The 17,996-nt window shown below is 44.5% G+C and overlaps 1 protein-coding gene across 4 annotated transcripts in view; it reads left to right on the top strand.

Moving 5' to 3' along the window:
- zfhx4 (zinc finger homeobox 4) overlaps positions 1–17,996 on the top strand; it is an 87,181-nt gene that overhangs the window by 31,656 nt on the left and 37,529 nt on the right. For all 4 annotated transcript variants that reach the window (XM_050056742.1, XM_050056740.1, XM_050056741.1 and 1 more), the window contains exon 6: positions 16,415–16,649. In XM_050056742.1, the coding sequence (XP_049912699.1) occupies positions 16,415–16,649 (235 nt within the window). The remainder of the gene's footprint in view (positions 1–16,414; positions 16,650–17,996) is intronic.

Genomic DNA, 17,996 nt, shown 5'->3' with positions numbered 1-17,996 from the left:
AATTCTGGAATAATTCAAGAATTTGTTTTCATGATTAGGCTTCAGAGACATTTTAACAAGTTAGCTTTGAACAGTGACACAGTGAAAGTAAACCACACTCTAAACTTTGGTATGTGATCCCTATGTGATGCACAGATACAAGAACTTAAAGGGACAGTTCATCCAAAAACCTTACGTGTAGTGCTGTTTATCAATCTAGATGGTTTTGGTGTGAGATATCAGCTGTAGAGATGTCTGCCTTCTCTCCAGTGTAATGGAACTAGATGGCACTCAGCTTGTGGTGCTCAAAGTGCCAAAAAAATACATCACTTAACAGCAATGTCTCTTCCCAGAACTCATGACCCGGTTATTGTTGTGAGCAGTTTCATGTAGGAACTATTTTCTTTCTACTGAACTACACCCACCAACCATATCATAGCGCTGAAGGAAGAGTGCATCTACTGCTAGCACCACTGAGCTAGCTCACGTTACAGCTCAGCCAAGGAGGACGCCATTATTCTTTATGTCTTGAGCCTCTCACCCATGAGTAGATGCATGCTTTCTTTGGTAGAAAGAAAATAGTTCCTACATGAAACAAGGTCTGTTGATTACCTGTAGTCACCGGCTCATGATTTCTAGAAAGAGACATTGCTGTTGAGTTTATCAAATTTATTTATTTTTGGCACTTTGAGCACCACAAGCTGAGAGTATCTAGTTCCAGTATATTCAAGAGAAAGGAGACGGTATCTCCAACACTCGGCAGCTCACACCAAAACAATCTAAATTAATAAATAGCACCACAGGTAAGAGGAAAAATATATATATTATTGGTTGGGGTGAACTGCCCCTTTAAAGTAACAAACATTGCATTGATTTTTTTATTTTAAAAAATGGCTTAATTGTTTTTTAATGAAAGAACACATATGTATTATTCTACAATATATCTTTCAAGAACCACACAGTTTGTTTACATGATCATTTATGTGCACATCCATGCGGCTTTCCTCCAGACAAACACTCTCTGTTCTTCAGGTCAATAGGGAAACCTTTCTTTTGCCTTGGGATTACTTGGTCGTGACTTGTCACAGGTTTACCATACCAGTTGCCCATCAGAGCGCTAAACTCGCACATAAGTCACTTACTTAACTAATTAAACCCTTCGCTCTCCGAGCAATAAACAGTTCCTGCGAAGAAAATTCCAACACGACCAATATTTGGCGTCTTTTCTCCTCTGCAGTATATTTAAGGTGATTTAGTTTTGTCAGACGTCTCCTTCAGCTTAATAGGATGCTGTTACATTTCCGAGGCCTTGACCTACAGGACAGGATCAAGTGCATTACATTAATGAGGATTTCTTTACTACTGTACGCAACATTTGGCAGTGGGAGGTGTTTGTGTGTTTATGCGTGTGTGTGTTTGTATGTTGTGCCTTAAATGTAGAGACAGCAGTAGTAAGGATATAAAAATAAGGTTCTACTGATGTTTTTAAGTAGAATATACAACCAAATTTTGTACTTATGTACCCACTTTTGTATTTTAGAAAGAAGACCCTGTCATGATTATTTACTCTTATTTTCAAAGTGTGATTTTTATTCTTTAAATTTGGCAGAAACTAGAAACAGGAAACTCAGATGAAGCAGAATTAACACAACAAAGATTAATATTTAAATCTGCAACATCACATTTATAAAAGCAGTCTTACTCAGTGACCCACCGAACTTTGGATCATGTTTTGTGAGAGGGGTTTCTGCGTTGCACTGTAGCGGCATTTAGTCAGAAATCTGTGTCCGATTCTTACTTACAGTTCCCAGGCTTGAGTGGATTAAGCACATTTGGCATTCTTAGGGTTATTTAAAACAGTTGTAGTTGACTTAAACAGGATGTACGTATTGACACGGGATTGGCCGGCAGTCTGGCAGAGGCTGAACTTGGCATGGGATGAGTTGGAGATGTCTGTTCTCGGGGATTGTGTAGTAATTGCATTGAAATATTTTAAATTTATACATTCCTAAGAAAAGTGCTGCCTGCACAGTGGCCTACATACGATATCACTAACCTATAGGATCAGCTTGATTAGCCCACACTAATCAGGATCTCCTTACTGCCAGAGGAAGACTTAGGCAGAGGTGTGTGCATGTGTGCTTACATTTTAGAGTGTTGAGACACTTTTAGGTTGATTTAAAATGAGGCAATAGCCAGATAGTAGGTTACCTAGGCTACACCGAACACAGGCAGCTATGTAATCATGCAAAGAAAGCTATTTATATCAGTTGTGATTAAATGTACAAACCCAAGAAGCACAATCATCAGTACAGAAATAAAACAAAGAGGCTTGCCTGAACATTTTCCTTAATTTAGTTCTTGTGTTGCTTTCCAAGAACCTTATGCGAAGCAGGGGTGTATCCTTTTAGGCGCACACAAACAGCAGTTTAGCCGAGGCAGGCGAGGGTCATCCCGATGCCCCCTGTGTGCACCCATACACCCCTGTACCTCATCTACCCACCCACCTACCCCACAGGCCTCAACAAATCTGTTCCACAGATGACGCTTTTAATGCCTCTGGCAGAAATCCCACTATTTTACCCTCGGACATGTGGTAGTAAAGCAGAGAGAGAGGGGGAGAGGAGGCATAGAGCAGAAGCGGAGCAAAAGGCAGAGGGAAAAAAATCATTTCTTTATTTGACCAGAAAAACACCTCTCCTTTTATGTATTGGCAGAGGTGAAAAGCACATGGGGATGGAGGTAGCTTGGCCGGGCGCATAAAAGATCCGAGTGTTGACGACTTTACCATCTGGTTTTTTGGAAACACAGAATATCTTTATGGCATGGGAAACCATTTGAAGATACAAACAAAAAGCATATTCAGGAGATTTTATGGCTGCTTTGTAGCAGCAATGGAGTACTTCTGAGGGGAATTGGGAGTTTAAAAGTGTTCTTTTTTTTTTTCCCAGACTTTGAAACTGCAAGAGGGAAATGACATTAGCAGCACATGGACATCAAGTGTCCAGGGCACAGCAGGTGGCGCAGGAAGTCATAGGCCTTATATGGGGAAAGCGGAGGTCTACGCCTCGCTGCGTATTGGAGAGGAAGTGTGGGGAATATGATTGGTTGCTGTTTGTTTTTAATGAGAATAATACCACACAGGGTGTTTTTCCACGTAATCTGTCGTGATAGAGAATTTAGTTGGAAATTCAAAGTGTGTACAGAGCCTCACTTCAGTGTTATCACAGCTGTTTGGTGCAAATCTTTATCCCCTAAATGACAAAATGGAAGATGTTTTAACGTAGCGTTTGTATGCTAGCAGCCTGTGAGGTAATCTCCGCATTAAACGGTGCCGTAGCATAGCGTGTCCATAGCTGGCCCGGCTCGTGTTTGCCTTAGCATTGAATATGATGATGTATGGCTTCGTTATGATTTTTAATAACAAACACTGGCCTTAATACACATGGAGACAGGAGTAAATCTGTCAGTGCCATTCACAAGTGCTGCAGGGCTAAGTAGGGGGTTTAGCTGGTAGTGAGCATGTGTGTTTGTGTGTGTGTGTGTGTGTCCACAGAGCTTTGAGGTTTAGATCTGGGCTGTGCTTGCCCCTGGGTCATTAGGAGTTGAGAATGTTCATGGTCAATGTGGCATGGTCAAGGACCACACACACATGTACGCACACACACACACACACTCTTGTGTCTCACAGGCCGTGGCACCTGTTTCTCAGATGGCTGTGCGAATAAATCTTAAACTGTCCACAGCCACCTCCACCACCACCACCACCACCTCCACCACCCCACCCCTGTCTGTCTGTCTGTCCAGCTTTCCGTCATAACTCAAGCGGAAATGGACGTCCGGGGTCCACTGCACATTTCCATATCTCTGTTTTTCTTTTCATTATTTCTTTTTCCTTTTCTTCCCTCACGCTCTCCTTTGAACTCAGAATCTCGGGCTTATAAAACACTCAACTTTTTATGATAGAGCGGGAGGAGAGAGGACGTTAAGATAGGGCGCTTTGTTAGCGGGACGTACAGAGAATGAGAACAGAGATAGAAGGTGTCTCTTTCTGACGCCGTCTTGCACTCTTTCGCTCCCTTTCGTCGTGCCCACTCTCTTTGTTTTGTCTCTGACTCTCTCTTTCTCATATTCTCTCTCTTTCTATCTCTCCCCTGGGGAGACGCAGATAGGCCATCTCATTACCCATGATCCTCTTGGCAACACCATGGCCGGGAAACGAGGGGTGGGGGGAATTAAACGAGGGGAGTGATGGGAGGAGGGAGGGAGGGAGGGATGGAAAGAAGAAGAAGAGGAATGGAGGCTGGATTTGTAGATGCATCAAAAGAGGAGTCTCCCCTTTTCTAATTTTCATCATCTCCTTTGTATTTTTCCTCTGTTATTTTTATTTTTTTTGCTTTTTTCTCATCAACCACTGGACTTTTTTTCTTTCAGTCTCCCAACTCTGCCCCCCCTCCCTCACATTTTATTCTCCGCCATCTCCCTCAGATGGAGATGGCTGTGCTTATGCATCTGTGATATTAAGTCTACCGCTGTGCCTTGGCTATTAGCAAGGGTCAACCCTGCCCACTCTCATTTGAAAATCAAATGGCCCTATATATATGCAGCCCAAATTATTGGACTGTCATTTGGACTTGTGTGATGGGGAAATGGACAGGAGATTGACTCCCATAGATTTGCATAAAAAGCCATTGTGCCGGTCCCTGGAATAGAAAAAGAGACTGGATCTATTTCAAATGCATGGCACCATTTATGACACACACACACACACACGCTCTCAAATAAATGCATATGTGCATACAGAGGTATGGTATTACATACATTCATAGAGACACGCTCACACATACAGTAACCGCATACACGCTCACATACAATTGCAGTCTTATCAAGTTACCATTTTTCCACTTGAGCCCGTGTCCGCTTGTTCCAGACACAGGCTCTTGATCACTGCGTCCTTGTCTCGCACTCGCAGACAGACCTAAAGAGTTTCTCTTCAAAAAGGAATGTTTGCAGACACTTCACACTATGCTACTTGACTGCAAGATATAGATTTTCATGTTCTGTCATGGAGACTGATGGTGCAGTCTGCCGCCGAGAGTTCAGCGCTGTAAACCTGAGCAGATGAATTCACGTCAGTGTTTTTGCCAGAGAGGTTGTCTGTCTGTCTGTCTGTCTCTCTCTTTTCATTTTTCATTTCTACAAGTTGTTCTTTTCCTCCCTCTCTCTCTTTCTCTCTCTCTCTGTCTGCCTCTCTCTGCGAGGCAAAGAGACGCCGGTTAGTAGATTATTCAAATCGTCTCCTCTTTCACCTGCGTGGAGATTACAATGGAAATCTTTCAGAGGTCCGGGGGTGGTGAAGTGGGGGATGGAGGGTGGCGGCTAATTAAAGCATAAAAGCAGGTGTGTGCATGTGTGTGTGTTTGTGTGTGTGTACACTGTTGCTTTGTGTGTTTGACAGAAAGGTTTGAATGGATGGACTTCCCCTCCCTCCCCCTTCTTCCTAATAATCCTCATAGATATTAATAAGAGTTTCGCCCATTCTCCCTCCAACGCCTTAACCAGATGGTCGGCAAAGCATTAGTGTGTGTGTGTTTGTGTGTGTGTACACTGTTGCTTTGTGTGTTTGACAGAAAGGTTTGAATGGATGGACTTCCCCTCCCTCCCCCTTCTTCCTAATAATCCTCATAGATATTAATAAGAGTTTCGCCCATTCTCCCTCCAACGCCTTAACCAGATGGTCAGCAAAGCATTAGTGTGTGTGTGTGTGTGCGTGTGTGTGTGTGTGTGTGTGTGTGTGTGTGTGTGTGTGTGTGTGTGTGTGTGTGTGTGTGTGTGTGTGTGTGTGTGTGCAATATCCAGCTTTGGTCCAGCTCCTGATTGACACTCATACGTAATGTTTAATTACCCCAGCCAGCTTCCCTCTCCTCTCTCCACCTCTCAACCCTCCTGTGATTTCGTCAAAACCTGCACACTGTGATGGTGGGACCTTTTTTGTTCATCTTTTAGCAAGGTGTGTTTCTGTGTGTGTGTGTGTGTGTGTGTGTGTAAGACAAAGACAGGGCTGGTTTTCTCATATTAATAGCCAGATGTGATCCTCTTCATAATCATCCCCACTCCTCTCTGAGCTGTGGGTCATTTGGGCCGGGCCAGGGCCAAGCCGTTTGTCCATGTGCAGGGGACTGTGAAGCAGATCGGGGCTGACAGGTATGGGAACGATAGCAGAGAAGAAGAAGGGGGGGTTATGGAGTGTGTGCGGGGGGGCGGCGGGGGTAGTACTCGGAGTCTTCCAGACCACCAGAAGGAAGGGAACATCGCTGGGATGCAGGAACAAAGGAGCTAGCAGGAGTTTGTCTTTTTTTTTTTGTCTTTTTTTCCCCCCTTGGCTCATCTGAACCCTCCCACCCTCGCTATTTCCCCAACACCCAACCAAATACACATTTTCCCCCCCTCCTCCATCCATCCTTGCACCCCCTACTCCCACACTTGTCTTCCTCCTCCTTCCTTTTTTTTCCATCCTTAGCTCCTCCCTATCCCTTCTTTTCTCTTGGGTCTTGATCATCCTGTTGGGACAAAGATAACAAGAGGGTGTTTTTTAAAAAAGAAAGGAATAATCAAAGAGGGCGCATGATCTCAAATATGATCTCCCGGGGCACGTTGCCTTCACTTTTGATTCCTTGATTTGATCAGAGCCGCTTCAGACGGATCACATGGCAGGAAGATCAGCTAAATATTTTTGTGTAAGTTCATTAGCGTGACTTTTGAAATAAACTGACATTAAAACGCCTAATTTGTATGAAAGTTGTCTTAAAAATTGTCTCTTTGTACTTTATGTGTCAATTAGGGACACGTAGGTGCTCTATTCTTAAAATAGTCTGAAACGTTACGTCAGCTCTGGAATTGTATTTAGATAGAACAATCACGCTTTTCCCCTCTCATGAAGCTATCAGGATATTGATATGGACAAAGTTGAACTGAAATACTCCTCAACGCCCCTCCAAATCAATAATCAATCGATTGGAGGTAATTGTGCCTCCCTTGGAACGGTCCCAAGTCTCTCTCCCTCTCTGTCGCTTTCTCTCGCCTCCTCACACTCTCTCTGTCATTATCAGCATGTGGCCCAGTATTCGGCATTTCAGCATTCCAGCTGTAATTGATTTTAACCATTAGGTGCTCAGTGAATAGATAAGTAGTGGGAGATATTCGATTATACGGTGAAAAAGAGAGAGACGAGGATGAAAAGAGGGAGAGAGAGGGAGAAGGATTGAGGGATGTTGTCGGCAGGGCCGGAGAAAGAGGAACTGACCTGTCCTGCTGTCTATCTGTCTCTACCACTGGTCTTCCATCCTTGCAGCAGCACAATACAGCTGACCTCCTGTGAGTTCAAGCAGCTTAGTTTCTGCGAGGTAATCCCTAATGCTTTGAAATAGACCTGATAGAAAGCCCACTTACTTGTTCAGGATTAATGTGGGTTGGTTGGGGGGGTTGAGGAGGAAGGGTCCTTAGTTTTCGGCACATTTAGTTAAATTAACCCATTGGAATTATCATATTTACCTCTCGATTGTGGAGTTGCTCGTGCAGGGATCGGGAGTGGACTGTCTTTAAAAGCATGTCAACAGCAAACAGATGGGAGACTTGCATTTAACATGCATCCATAATATCAGCCGCATGCGTTAATACGCCGCCCTCCGCTATTGTTTATGTTTAGATTTACTATGCTGGTGGCCAGAGCGCTATTATTCCTTTCAGTGGTTGCCCATCCCCTACAGAGGCCATTTTGAATCTGAGTGCAGCTGAGGGTGGTATTGCTTTCCCACTGTTTTCTGAAGATATAAGTCTGATTTTTTTTTTTTTTTTTCACTCTGTCCTTTCTCCTCTTTTCCTCGTTCTGGCAGGAGTGTAGGTTAGGACTAGGGGTAGGGGCGGATGGGGAGGGTGGTGGGGGAACAAAGGCAAACATTTGAGTAATCTTCAAAGAGCCCATTGGTATGTTGAGTGGACGCTGGTATGCGGACTGCGGCTGAGGCTTTTTCAGGGGAAAACAATATCCTTCCTTTAGACGGCCGGGGCCTGGGCAAACACTACCAGCCAGGCGACTCTGCCCAGTGCTGCCACCACTATCAGCTTACCCACCCCCCCGGCTCATGCAGAAAATGGTAGGGTCCTCTGTGTTGCCGGAACAGCACAGAGCTCATCATCACGGGGTTGTGGGGGTAGACAGAACATTGCGGGTTGTCGAAACATTCGGCTGACTGACTTTACGCAACTGTCACAGAGATTGTTACCTCTGTGAGACGCAGTCAGTTTTTAAATGTTTGAGTTTTGATACAGAGAGGTAAAGCAGACAAAAAGAATAAGGCGTGCGCTGCAATTGGCTGCCTTCTGTAAAGAAAGTAGGGAGGGATCAAGTGTGCCATCTTGTAGGTCAACTGCAAGGCATTTGATTTTCTGTGGCAATATGCAAAACGGAGCTGCTGAAGAGGTGCTTTCATTGTGCGCTCTTTGGCAGAGGTACCACTCCAATGTGCACACACACTTACACACAGCAAGTCCACACAACAAGTTGCATTGTTTCCAAGGAATAAGGCCTGAATTTTACCTTTTGTTCTATGAAGAGTGTTGAAATCTTCGGAGAGGAAGTGCATTCTGTAACATTATAAATAGTATTTTGCAGTATTTAAAGTTAGGTATAGGTTAAGCAGGTCATGTGTGATCTGCTTATCAAAAAAGTAGCATGCTCGAGCACTCTTTTGATAAAAAACAGCTCTTTTAAGAAAGAAGCAGACAGTCTACCATTTTGTGACAGTTCCAAAATGAACTCCCTTTGTCCAGTAATCACTAGCCATTTTCTCACGAGGATCCACCCCAGGGATAATTTCTCCCATTTCTCTGTCATTAGCAGGGTCTGGTATTAGGCTTGTGTTTTGTTCCCTGTACCTTTTGTTTTGTGCTAAGTGAAACCATGCGACAGGGTAGGGGCTAACTGGAAAACAATACTCCCCTTCACAGGCTCAGGAATGTGTAATTAGTGATTTGAACCCGACTACGCTCGTCTAGATTCTTCCCTATCATTCTCTCCCTCTCCCTCCGTCTCTTGGTCTTTTGTTCTCTCTGTTATAGATTCTCACTCTCTTCGCCTCTCAATCTATCGGTTAGTTTCTCTCACTGTATGTTTCTGTCATTCCTTTTGTCTAACTCTCTCTAATAGACATTTTTCAGCAAGTCTCCATTACGAACGGAGCGAAGAAAAACAAACTTGGCAAAAATCGCTGCTCCTCTCGGCACCAAAATTATTTTTCCTTCTCTTCCCTTTCAGTTTTAGTTAAATATAACAACATCAGTGTAGTACAAACCTCTTTGATGGTACCAGCCAATACGCTGAAGCCCCAGATTTTTCAACCCCTTTATTTTTGTTTTTCTCCCCATCTTTTATAGATCCTGTCAATTAGGCTTTGCCTTGATTTCCCAAAAGCATCATTGCATGTTGGGAAAAAATGGAAAATGATGAACCCTACCCAAAAGCATGTTAGCATTTCAGCAATATCCCTCCCCTTGCACAGCACTGGAAAAAAGATAATCCCACAAGCATGTTAGCATTTCAATGATCTTGATCTCAGCATTTTATGATCTCTGTCCCATTGTGAGTTGATGGAAAAGATAATCTTCACTGCAATATGGTTTAGGGAAATGGGGAGGTCTGGTCAGTCTCACCTGGCTGCGATGGAGACAAGCGGGGGCTTTTAGACCCTAATGGGCTAAGGTCAGGATGGCTAATAGGGAGTAAGTGGCTGAGCCATGCTGTCTAAATCTAATGCTAATGTAAATACTGATCCATTTTCAAGGGGTGGGTGGAGGTGAGCTGGCTTTCAAGACACCTAACACACATACATGCACCGATGAGTAAGTAAGATTTGTCCTGGTGTCTCTGCCTCCAGGAGTCTGTTATTCGACTGCTGGGTCAGTATCATAAAACATGTGGCGACTGTGCTTAGAGACACAAAAATACTTTTTGTCCTTCACATTCATTGACTAAGATCTGAAGGCATGGATCATGTTGTGAATCAGCAGGATTGTTTTTTCCTTGTTCCTTTGCTTTGGTCTGTGTAACTTATGTTAGTGTGTGTCTGGGTGAAAACGAGAGTCAGAGATAGAGCCAGAAAGGATTTTTCCAAGAGAGAGGCCAGAGGTCAGGAAGCTGTGAACTACAGATTGACCTTCGCCCCATACGTCAGACACACTTACGTCACTGCTACAAGTGTGTGTGTGTGAGTGACTGCGTGTCCATGTGTGGGAGTCAGAAAAATGGAAGGCAAGACTGTTAGCTGGACTTTAGAGTTACATTATTTTCCAAGCTCTCACAAAGCCCTATGACTACTGCTTCCTCATTTTTTTCTGCTGACAAACAGCAAAGAATAAAGGAGGAAGAAGAAATGGAGTGAAAAAAAAGAGGGAAAGAACAAGTCGAAGGCAGAGAGAGAGAGAATGGAAGAGAGAGCGACGACAGAGAGTGGAGAAGAGCGGCTAACACGGAAGGCTAGCTTTCCGCCGCTCCTCTGTGATAATTCATTTATTTGGCTTGCCGGCCATTATGCGATGGATGCTTATTATCATTGGGTGACCTAAGCTAAGCTCACCCACAGGCCCCGCACCTCGTGGACAGGCCCCAGAGCTGCGATCACATGTGACTGCCAGCAGACAGAGCCGACAGAAACAAGAGAGGCAATTTAGCTCTGGGAAATATTTTTTTTTGCATTTATGAAAGTCGGAGCCTTGGTGGTAAAGAGAGGCCATCAGGAAAGAAAGGAAGGTCGGGTGGGTCGAGGGGATTTTTTTTTTTTTTTTTTTTGCTGAGATTGTTTTGTTTCTCCAGTATCTTTAGATCACACACAGTGGCCTTGTAGGAGAGAAAGAGAGAGGCAAGAGATGTGCGTTGTGTCTGTATATGTGTGCATATGCAATGTGCACTCAGCACTTTTTGTCTGTGGCTTCTATTTGCATATTTGTTTTTGTGCGTGTGCAGCACTGAATCTGTCTCTCTGTACACTATATTTACTGCTCTCTTTATCCGTGGAAGCGAGGTGGCACATACCTGGGCCCCCAGCATCTCTTTTTCAGCGGTGCAGTCTGCCAGAGAATCCATTGGCAGTGATCTTGCGTTACATCTATGTCTTGGGGGCTGAGCGGCGGTTAGCAGTAACATGTGTTAGGGAGGTGGTAGCACTGATGGAATTCTACACTTGGCAGCCTTCCAGGCAGCGCTGGTATGTGTTTAAAATACTTTCAAGGAACAAAACACGCTTTTGTTGTTTGCTGGGCCAAGTGGGGCTGTTTTTGTCTCAGATGGCCCCCAGGGGCCCAGGGGATAGCACCGGAAGCTGGTGACGCTCCAAAAAGAAGGTATACCCGACAACAAGCTCCCTGCTTCCCCTAAAAAAAAAAAATAAAAAAAACACTGATAAAAGGAGATAAAGAGGTTTTTATTTTCACAATGTGTGGGGCGCACATTTGCATGCAGGCACATACTCTCAGCGGACACAAATAGGAAAACAGGATGTATATACTGATTCCTTACGTGTAAAACGCGTACACACATGCTCTGACGCGCACACACACTGGTTATTAAGACATAGCTGTGGCAGCGGAGGGTTCTTATTTTCAGTATGTGTTCATTAGCTGCCTGGTTCTGCACTTAATGACAGGAAGGAGTCATGTTTGTACTGAATACCCTAATTTGTCATTTGGTTTACGGAGAAAAAAAACACAACCCCACTGCTTTGCGCCTCTTTCGAAATATTTTTTTTGTCGTATTACCGGCGCATATGCACAATCACAAGCGAAAGACAAAGAAGGATGCAGGATTTGTAGACAGACACAAAAACACACTTGTGAGGTAAAAATCAAAAACTGTAGAGTCGAAATTATTGATGCATAAAAACCAAACAGATCCAGGAAGAAGAAAAGAACATGAAGCATTAAAATTATTCCCTCACCCACACACACACACACACACACACACACACACACACTTTCACGTACATGTACACGCACAGAGAGATAAAAGAAGTTGTGAGAAGATGTCTTTTGCCTTGGCTTATTAAGAATTCAGTTAATGAGGCAGCTTTGTCACCGCAGATAGAACAAATGAATATGAGACAGCAGTGCTGCTTTTCCTCCCGCCCAAACGCAGGGAGCGAGCGGAGGGGAGGTGTGTGTGCTTGTGTTTATGTGTGTGTGAGAAAGGTGTTTTGTAAACATCTCATTCTGCATAATGAATGCAGTCCTCTGTCATCCTCACCCACCCACACAGACACACACACCCATACGCAGACGCACAGCAGCAGCAGCAGCAAACCACTACACAAGGGAGCTTCCCTTACCTGTCAAATTGACTCTCCTCCCTTCTGCTCGTAAGAGTACCAGTGTGTGTGTGTGTGTGTGTGTGTGTGTGTGTGGCATCGACAGGGCCGACAATGTTGTGTTTTTGACAGGTAAACAGGAAGTCCCGAGTGTCGTAATTTGCATTGTCTGTACACGGGGGTGTGTATCCTCCACCATCCAGAGATGTCTGCGCCACGTTTAGGTCCACCCAGGGAGCGCTGTTTAGCTGGTTTTGATTGGCCCACGGGGAACGTTAGCTTATTTGGTTGTTTGCCAAACACTAATCCCCAACAATTAACCACCAGGCACTCTGGAGAGGTGCCATATTGACAGGGACGGGCGCTTTTTGCCACTCTGCAAACACACACACACAGACGCTCATATGAGATAAATGTATGTACAACACATACACACAAATCAGCTGTGGCATAAATTACATACACATTTCAAGCAGACACACACGGGCGCAAACCCAGGAGCAGGAACAGTGTGTTTGTGTGTTTGAATATGCATTACACAGCCCACGCCTGGCAGGAGTCAAAGTGCTCCTTTAAAAGTTCATAAATCATGGATGTTCTGGCCTGTGATCACCAGACCGCCTGCATTTCAGGCCTGCAGAGTGCCAGAGAGCGACAGACAGCCCTCTAGTTTAGGTCTTAAACAAACCCTCTGGAATGTGCTGATGGGGAGAGAATTAATATTAGGCCTAAACCTATCTGGCAGCCCAGTTCAACCCCAAGTATATCATCTAGCTACTCTCAGCCTACGCCTCAGATCCTGAAAACAAATAGGATATACGTTTTGACGTGGAGGGATGTGAAGCTTTTTAGACCGCTGCTGATTTATATGAGATTATTAATTTGGAACCAGCGTGATAACCTTAATGGTAATGCCAGGAGGAGCCACTGGAAACGCCCTCTCTCTCTGTCCCCTGATAAGACCCTCAACTATGATGCCTTTCTCCTCTGCTGAGAAAATGAGCACACAAAGCACAGCACATTTACAATACGCTTTTCTTCTGTGGCATTTGTTAATATAATACTGAAGGTTGATTACTAGAGCTTAACACAGTTCTGAGTAGCACTCTTCCACAATTGAAAGATCGAGAGAGAGCACACGCAGCAGTGAAACGTGTCCTTGTTTTTATTCTGCAGTTGTAATAATTGATGACAGTGGGGCAGTATAAGAGTATGGCGGCTTTTGTGTGGCGTCTAGCATATGGAAGGCCGTTATGAGGGGCAAAACGAGACGATTGGTGCATCCATCCAGTCTTCATCTTGAACTCCTTCACTTGGGGCATCAAGTTCTCAGGCAGAGAATATTGACTGCTTATGTTTGAAAAAAATATCGTTGAGAAGAATCAGAAATAAAAACAGAACATTTATATTTCAGTAGAAAGACATGAACTTAAACCTCCGTGTGTGTGCGTGTTTGTGCTTCCGTGAGCACATGTGTGTGTGTGTGTGTGTGTGGTTTCCACGGTAAGGCTCAGCAGCCCAGTTCTCCTGCGAGGGAGGGAGGGGGAGAAAGAAAAGGAGCAAAGAAAAAGAGAGAGAAGGAGCGAGGGAGGCCTCCTTTCACAGAGAAACAAAGATAGCTGTAATTAATGGCCCTGAGCTCTGGACTAGGGGAGCTTTCTTCTGACAACTCCGACTTAATTAAAACTTAAGACTTCTGAAAGGGCCTCTGACTGCGAGGGGACGTCCCACCGTCTCGTGAGAAAAACCTCGTAAGATTTCCTACAAAAGAAAGAAAGAGGGAGAGACAGAGAGAAAAGATGTGTTAGCGGCTGTAGCTATGTTGCTAATCCCTGTTTGTCAAAGGAGGAAGAGGGAAGAGGAGGGGAGGGGGGGTTAGAACTCACACACCTGCAGCTAACTGTGCCCCCACCACCCCTCCACCCCACCACACACACTCCTCCCACACACACATTTTTCCAATCTCTCTCTTCTTGCTCCATATAACCTGATGCAACAACGCTCAGGAGGAAATATTACCTTGCTAACTTTTCATGTGCCTCTAGAATGAAACATCTTCCTATAGGAGCCATGAGAGACAGAGTAGGGTTAGCACGCAAACACACACACCTACACACACACACGCCATTATGTGTATTAATTCATGCATAGAAGCCTGCACCTGTTTCTCACATGGCTGTCTGAATAAATCTTAACAAAGCACAAACTAACCTACGTGAGCCACCTCTGTGTCTCTGTCTCTCTGCCTTGCTCTCTTTTCCTCTCTCTGGGTCTTTCTCTCTATCTCTCCCTCCCCTCCCTTCCACAGAGGATCAGATAATAAAAGCTTGGCCTGCTCTTTTGTTTTTGTGCATTGTTCATTAGCCCGGCAGCAACAACAGAGGCACACTTGATATGCTTGGCTTGACTGGGTGTATGGGAGTAGGGCAAGGTGGGATGGGGGCTGTGCTTGCTTACATGCGTGCGTGTGTATGTGTCGGTGTGCGCGCACACGGCGAGGTAGGGGGTAGCTTTGCATGGCTGCAATGCCATTAAAGAGGCAACTGGAAATTAAGGGCTTGCAACTGACAGCACACGTTGAATGAGAAACCCCTGCAGCTGCCAACAATGAGGAGAGCTGGACAATGTGCATGTTAAAGACCAAAACAGTGCTCTGAACTCAACCCCTTATCTGACTTTTTGTGTGTTGTTAATCTTTATGTCACCTAAAACATATCCAGTTCATTTGGGATGTGTAATGTCTGAATATAAGCACAATTACTCAGAGCTCTGACAGTTACTGCGTTGATAGTATTATCACCATTTGACGGTATTTAAGTGGAAACAGTGACTTTTCAAGCTCTGGTGTTATGATTGCGTTGCTGTTTCAAAGACAGCCTTTCTGTTTCCCTCAGAGTCCAGCAACTGCCACAGTTTCCGAAGTTACTTGGTTTTTACACTGTCCACCATTTTCGATAGTAACGGCAAAGAACTTACATTGATGCTATGTGGTACCTGGAGTTAGCTGCCGATAGCTATCAGGGAAAACAAAAGCGATATCCTCTTCCTGTTTTGGCTAAACAATGGTGTACACACTTCCTATGTGCCATAAATTAAGTCTGTATTTTCCCAGGAGTCTTATAGGGAACCAGTATAAACACTTTTTCTTTACTGCATAAAGAGAAGTTAAACGAAGTTGTCTTTGTTCATAGAATTTAATCATTGTTCTGGAGCATATATTTTTGTAACATAGCCTGCTACTACATCACAAACACTACTGTGACACTGTAGTAAAATGTTAAATGAAATTCAACGTGTCTTCATACAACGGTTCGTATCCTTTCTAAGGAATTAGCGCCCCGTGAATGAGGTTATGTCTTATATACAGTTACGTACAGTTACATAGGTTAGGTTTAGGAAAAGAAACATGTCAACAACGTACCTTGAAGTGATTCAAAGTTCGCTTGGTTTCACGTGGTTTTGAGCACCGGTCTCCTGGGGAAAGTCCTGTGTTTTGTTACCCATCCACCACCCCAACCTGCCTCCCTATACGCAGACTATTTCCTTCTTTTCTCCTGTCGTATTAGTCACGTGATCGCAAACATGAATTACTGGCTTATTATTACATGGTTATACACAAAGTTTGGAGCACTACTTTTTATAGGTATGAGAACAGCCTGTGATACATAATATGTAATACCAAAGACTGGAATCACAGTTTAAAGAGTGAGGAGCATACTGTAGGAAATAATGGGCCAAGCAACTTTTTTCTACCCATTGACTTTGTGCTTGTTTGATGTGAAGGCAACTGGGACTTCTGGGCGTTGGAATTTTGGAACCAAACTGGAAGCAGGGTAGAAGGAAAGGCTTTTATAGCCTTAAAGTACTAAAGACTGAGAACATGATTTTGCAGACAAGCGTCACTTGTTGCATTTAATTTGCTCAAATAACTTAGTAATCTCACAATTATTAAAAACACCACTCTAATGAAAACGCTCCGAGGAAACAAATGTAGCTGTGAGAACAATAACTCCTTGAATCAACCACAGGACGCTGTAAAACACCACCTAACATCTGCGCTCTCCTCTCCTTCTGTTCCGCAGCACTTGCAGAAGCAGGACAGTGCGTACGGCCCGGAGTCGTGCGTCTACTTCTGCACACTGTGCGACTACTCCACCAAGGCCCGCCTCAACCTGGTGCAGCACGCCCGCTCGGCTCGCCACCAGCAGAACGAAGGACTGAGGAAACTCCAGCTGCACCAGCAAGGCCTGGGAGGGGACGAGGATGGACTGAGCTTCCACGAGCTGTTCCACGTCAAGGAGTGCTCCTCCAGCCAAGGTCTGCGCTTCTTTAACCCGCTCTTGTCTGTTTGCTTAAGTTGTGACTTGAGTTTTTGTTATTTCTATGGCTTATGTTGAGGTGGTGTACGCGCTTCATGTGTCATATCCTTTTCTGTCACCTGACTTTTTTCAACACACACACACACGACTTTTTTGTTCCTGTTTGCTTGTGTTTTTCGAATTTTAGTGAAATGCTGATCCCAGTTGTGGTGGTCAGTTTTCTTCGTTTGAAGTCAGATCTATCTTTCCTCGCTCCCTGCACTCCTCCCATCTCTTTTTCTCTTTTCTTGCACCACTCCCTCTTTATTCTGTCAAACCTCCCTCCCTCCCTCCTTTGGCCTTCATATCCAGATCACGTCTCTCGATACAGACCCGTCCATTCCTCCTAATCTCTCCAAAATGAGCATACTGTTCCTATTAGGCTGCCGCGCTTATATGTGCAACACACACACACACACACACATACACACACACACGCACATACTGTCCCGTGCACAGGGACATCCCAGGCAGGCAAGCAGTCAGCTTATGAAATTTCACCTTGGGAGTATCTCATAGTGAAAAAGGCCTGTACACACATACGTTAGTCACACACACACACACTCACACACGCACACACACACGTATGCTACGGCTACACAGTCTCTCCCTGGAGTGAGCTTTCATTTCCTTTCTCATGACCAAAGCAATTTGGCTTTCATTTAAGACTCTCCGTCCTGCCAGCAGCTAATAAGTGTAACAGAACTGTAAAACATTCAGAGAGACAAAAAAAAAAAAAAAAAGATTAATCGTTTTTCTTTGAGTGGGGGTTGGATGGTTGGTGAGGGGTTGCAGGGTGTAAGGGGGAGGGGGCTGCGCTGTAATTTAAACCAGAAGACCAAGAGTCAGGGTCCATTATTTAGTCATCCCTATGTTAATGCTGCCGGGAGAAAATGAGCGCTTAACTTGTTTTTGCTTTGCTTGACCTGAAGGAGCGGGTGGGATGGAGTGGGGGCGAGGAGGAGGAGGAGGAGGAGGGGGGTGGGGGGCTAACACATTTTGAATAGCATTCCAGAATAGCATTAGTCCATACATCCATCTGTGTGTGTGTGTGTGTGCTCCCCAAAGTGTCCTGTTTATACTGTACATGTACTCCCAAAACAGATGGAGGCCCAGCGCTTAGAAACATATGTGAATCCCAACACACACACACACACACACACGAACAGAAGAAGAGCTCCCAATCCTGAAATGGAGACTGTAGCCGGCGTGCGTTTGGTTTTAATTACACATGGATCAAAGTTTCGGTGAGATTTGGGGTGCAGCAGAAAAGCATGCTTAGATAAATCATTACCGTACATTTTAA

This window comes from Epinephelus moara, chromosome 11, assembly GCF_006386435.1.
Source record: "Epinephelus moara isolate mb chromosome 11, YSFRI_EMoa_1.0, whole genome shotgun sequence".
NCBI classification, from domain to species: Eukaryota; Metazoa; Chordata; class Actinopteri; order Perciformes; family Serranidae; genus Epinephelus; species Epinephelus moara.
The sequence above is the reverse complement of the archived record's forward strand: the minus strand, read 5'-3'. Positions and strand labels throughout refer to the sequence as shown.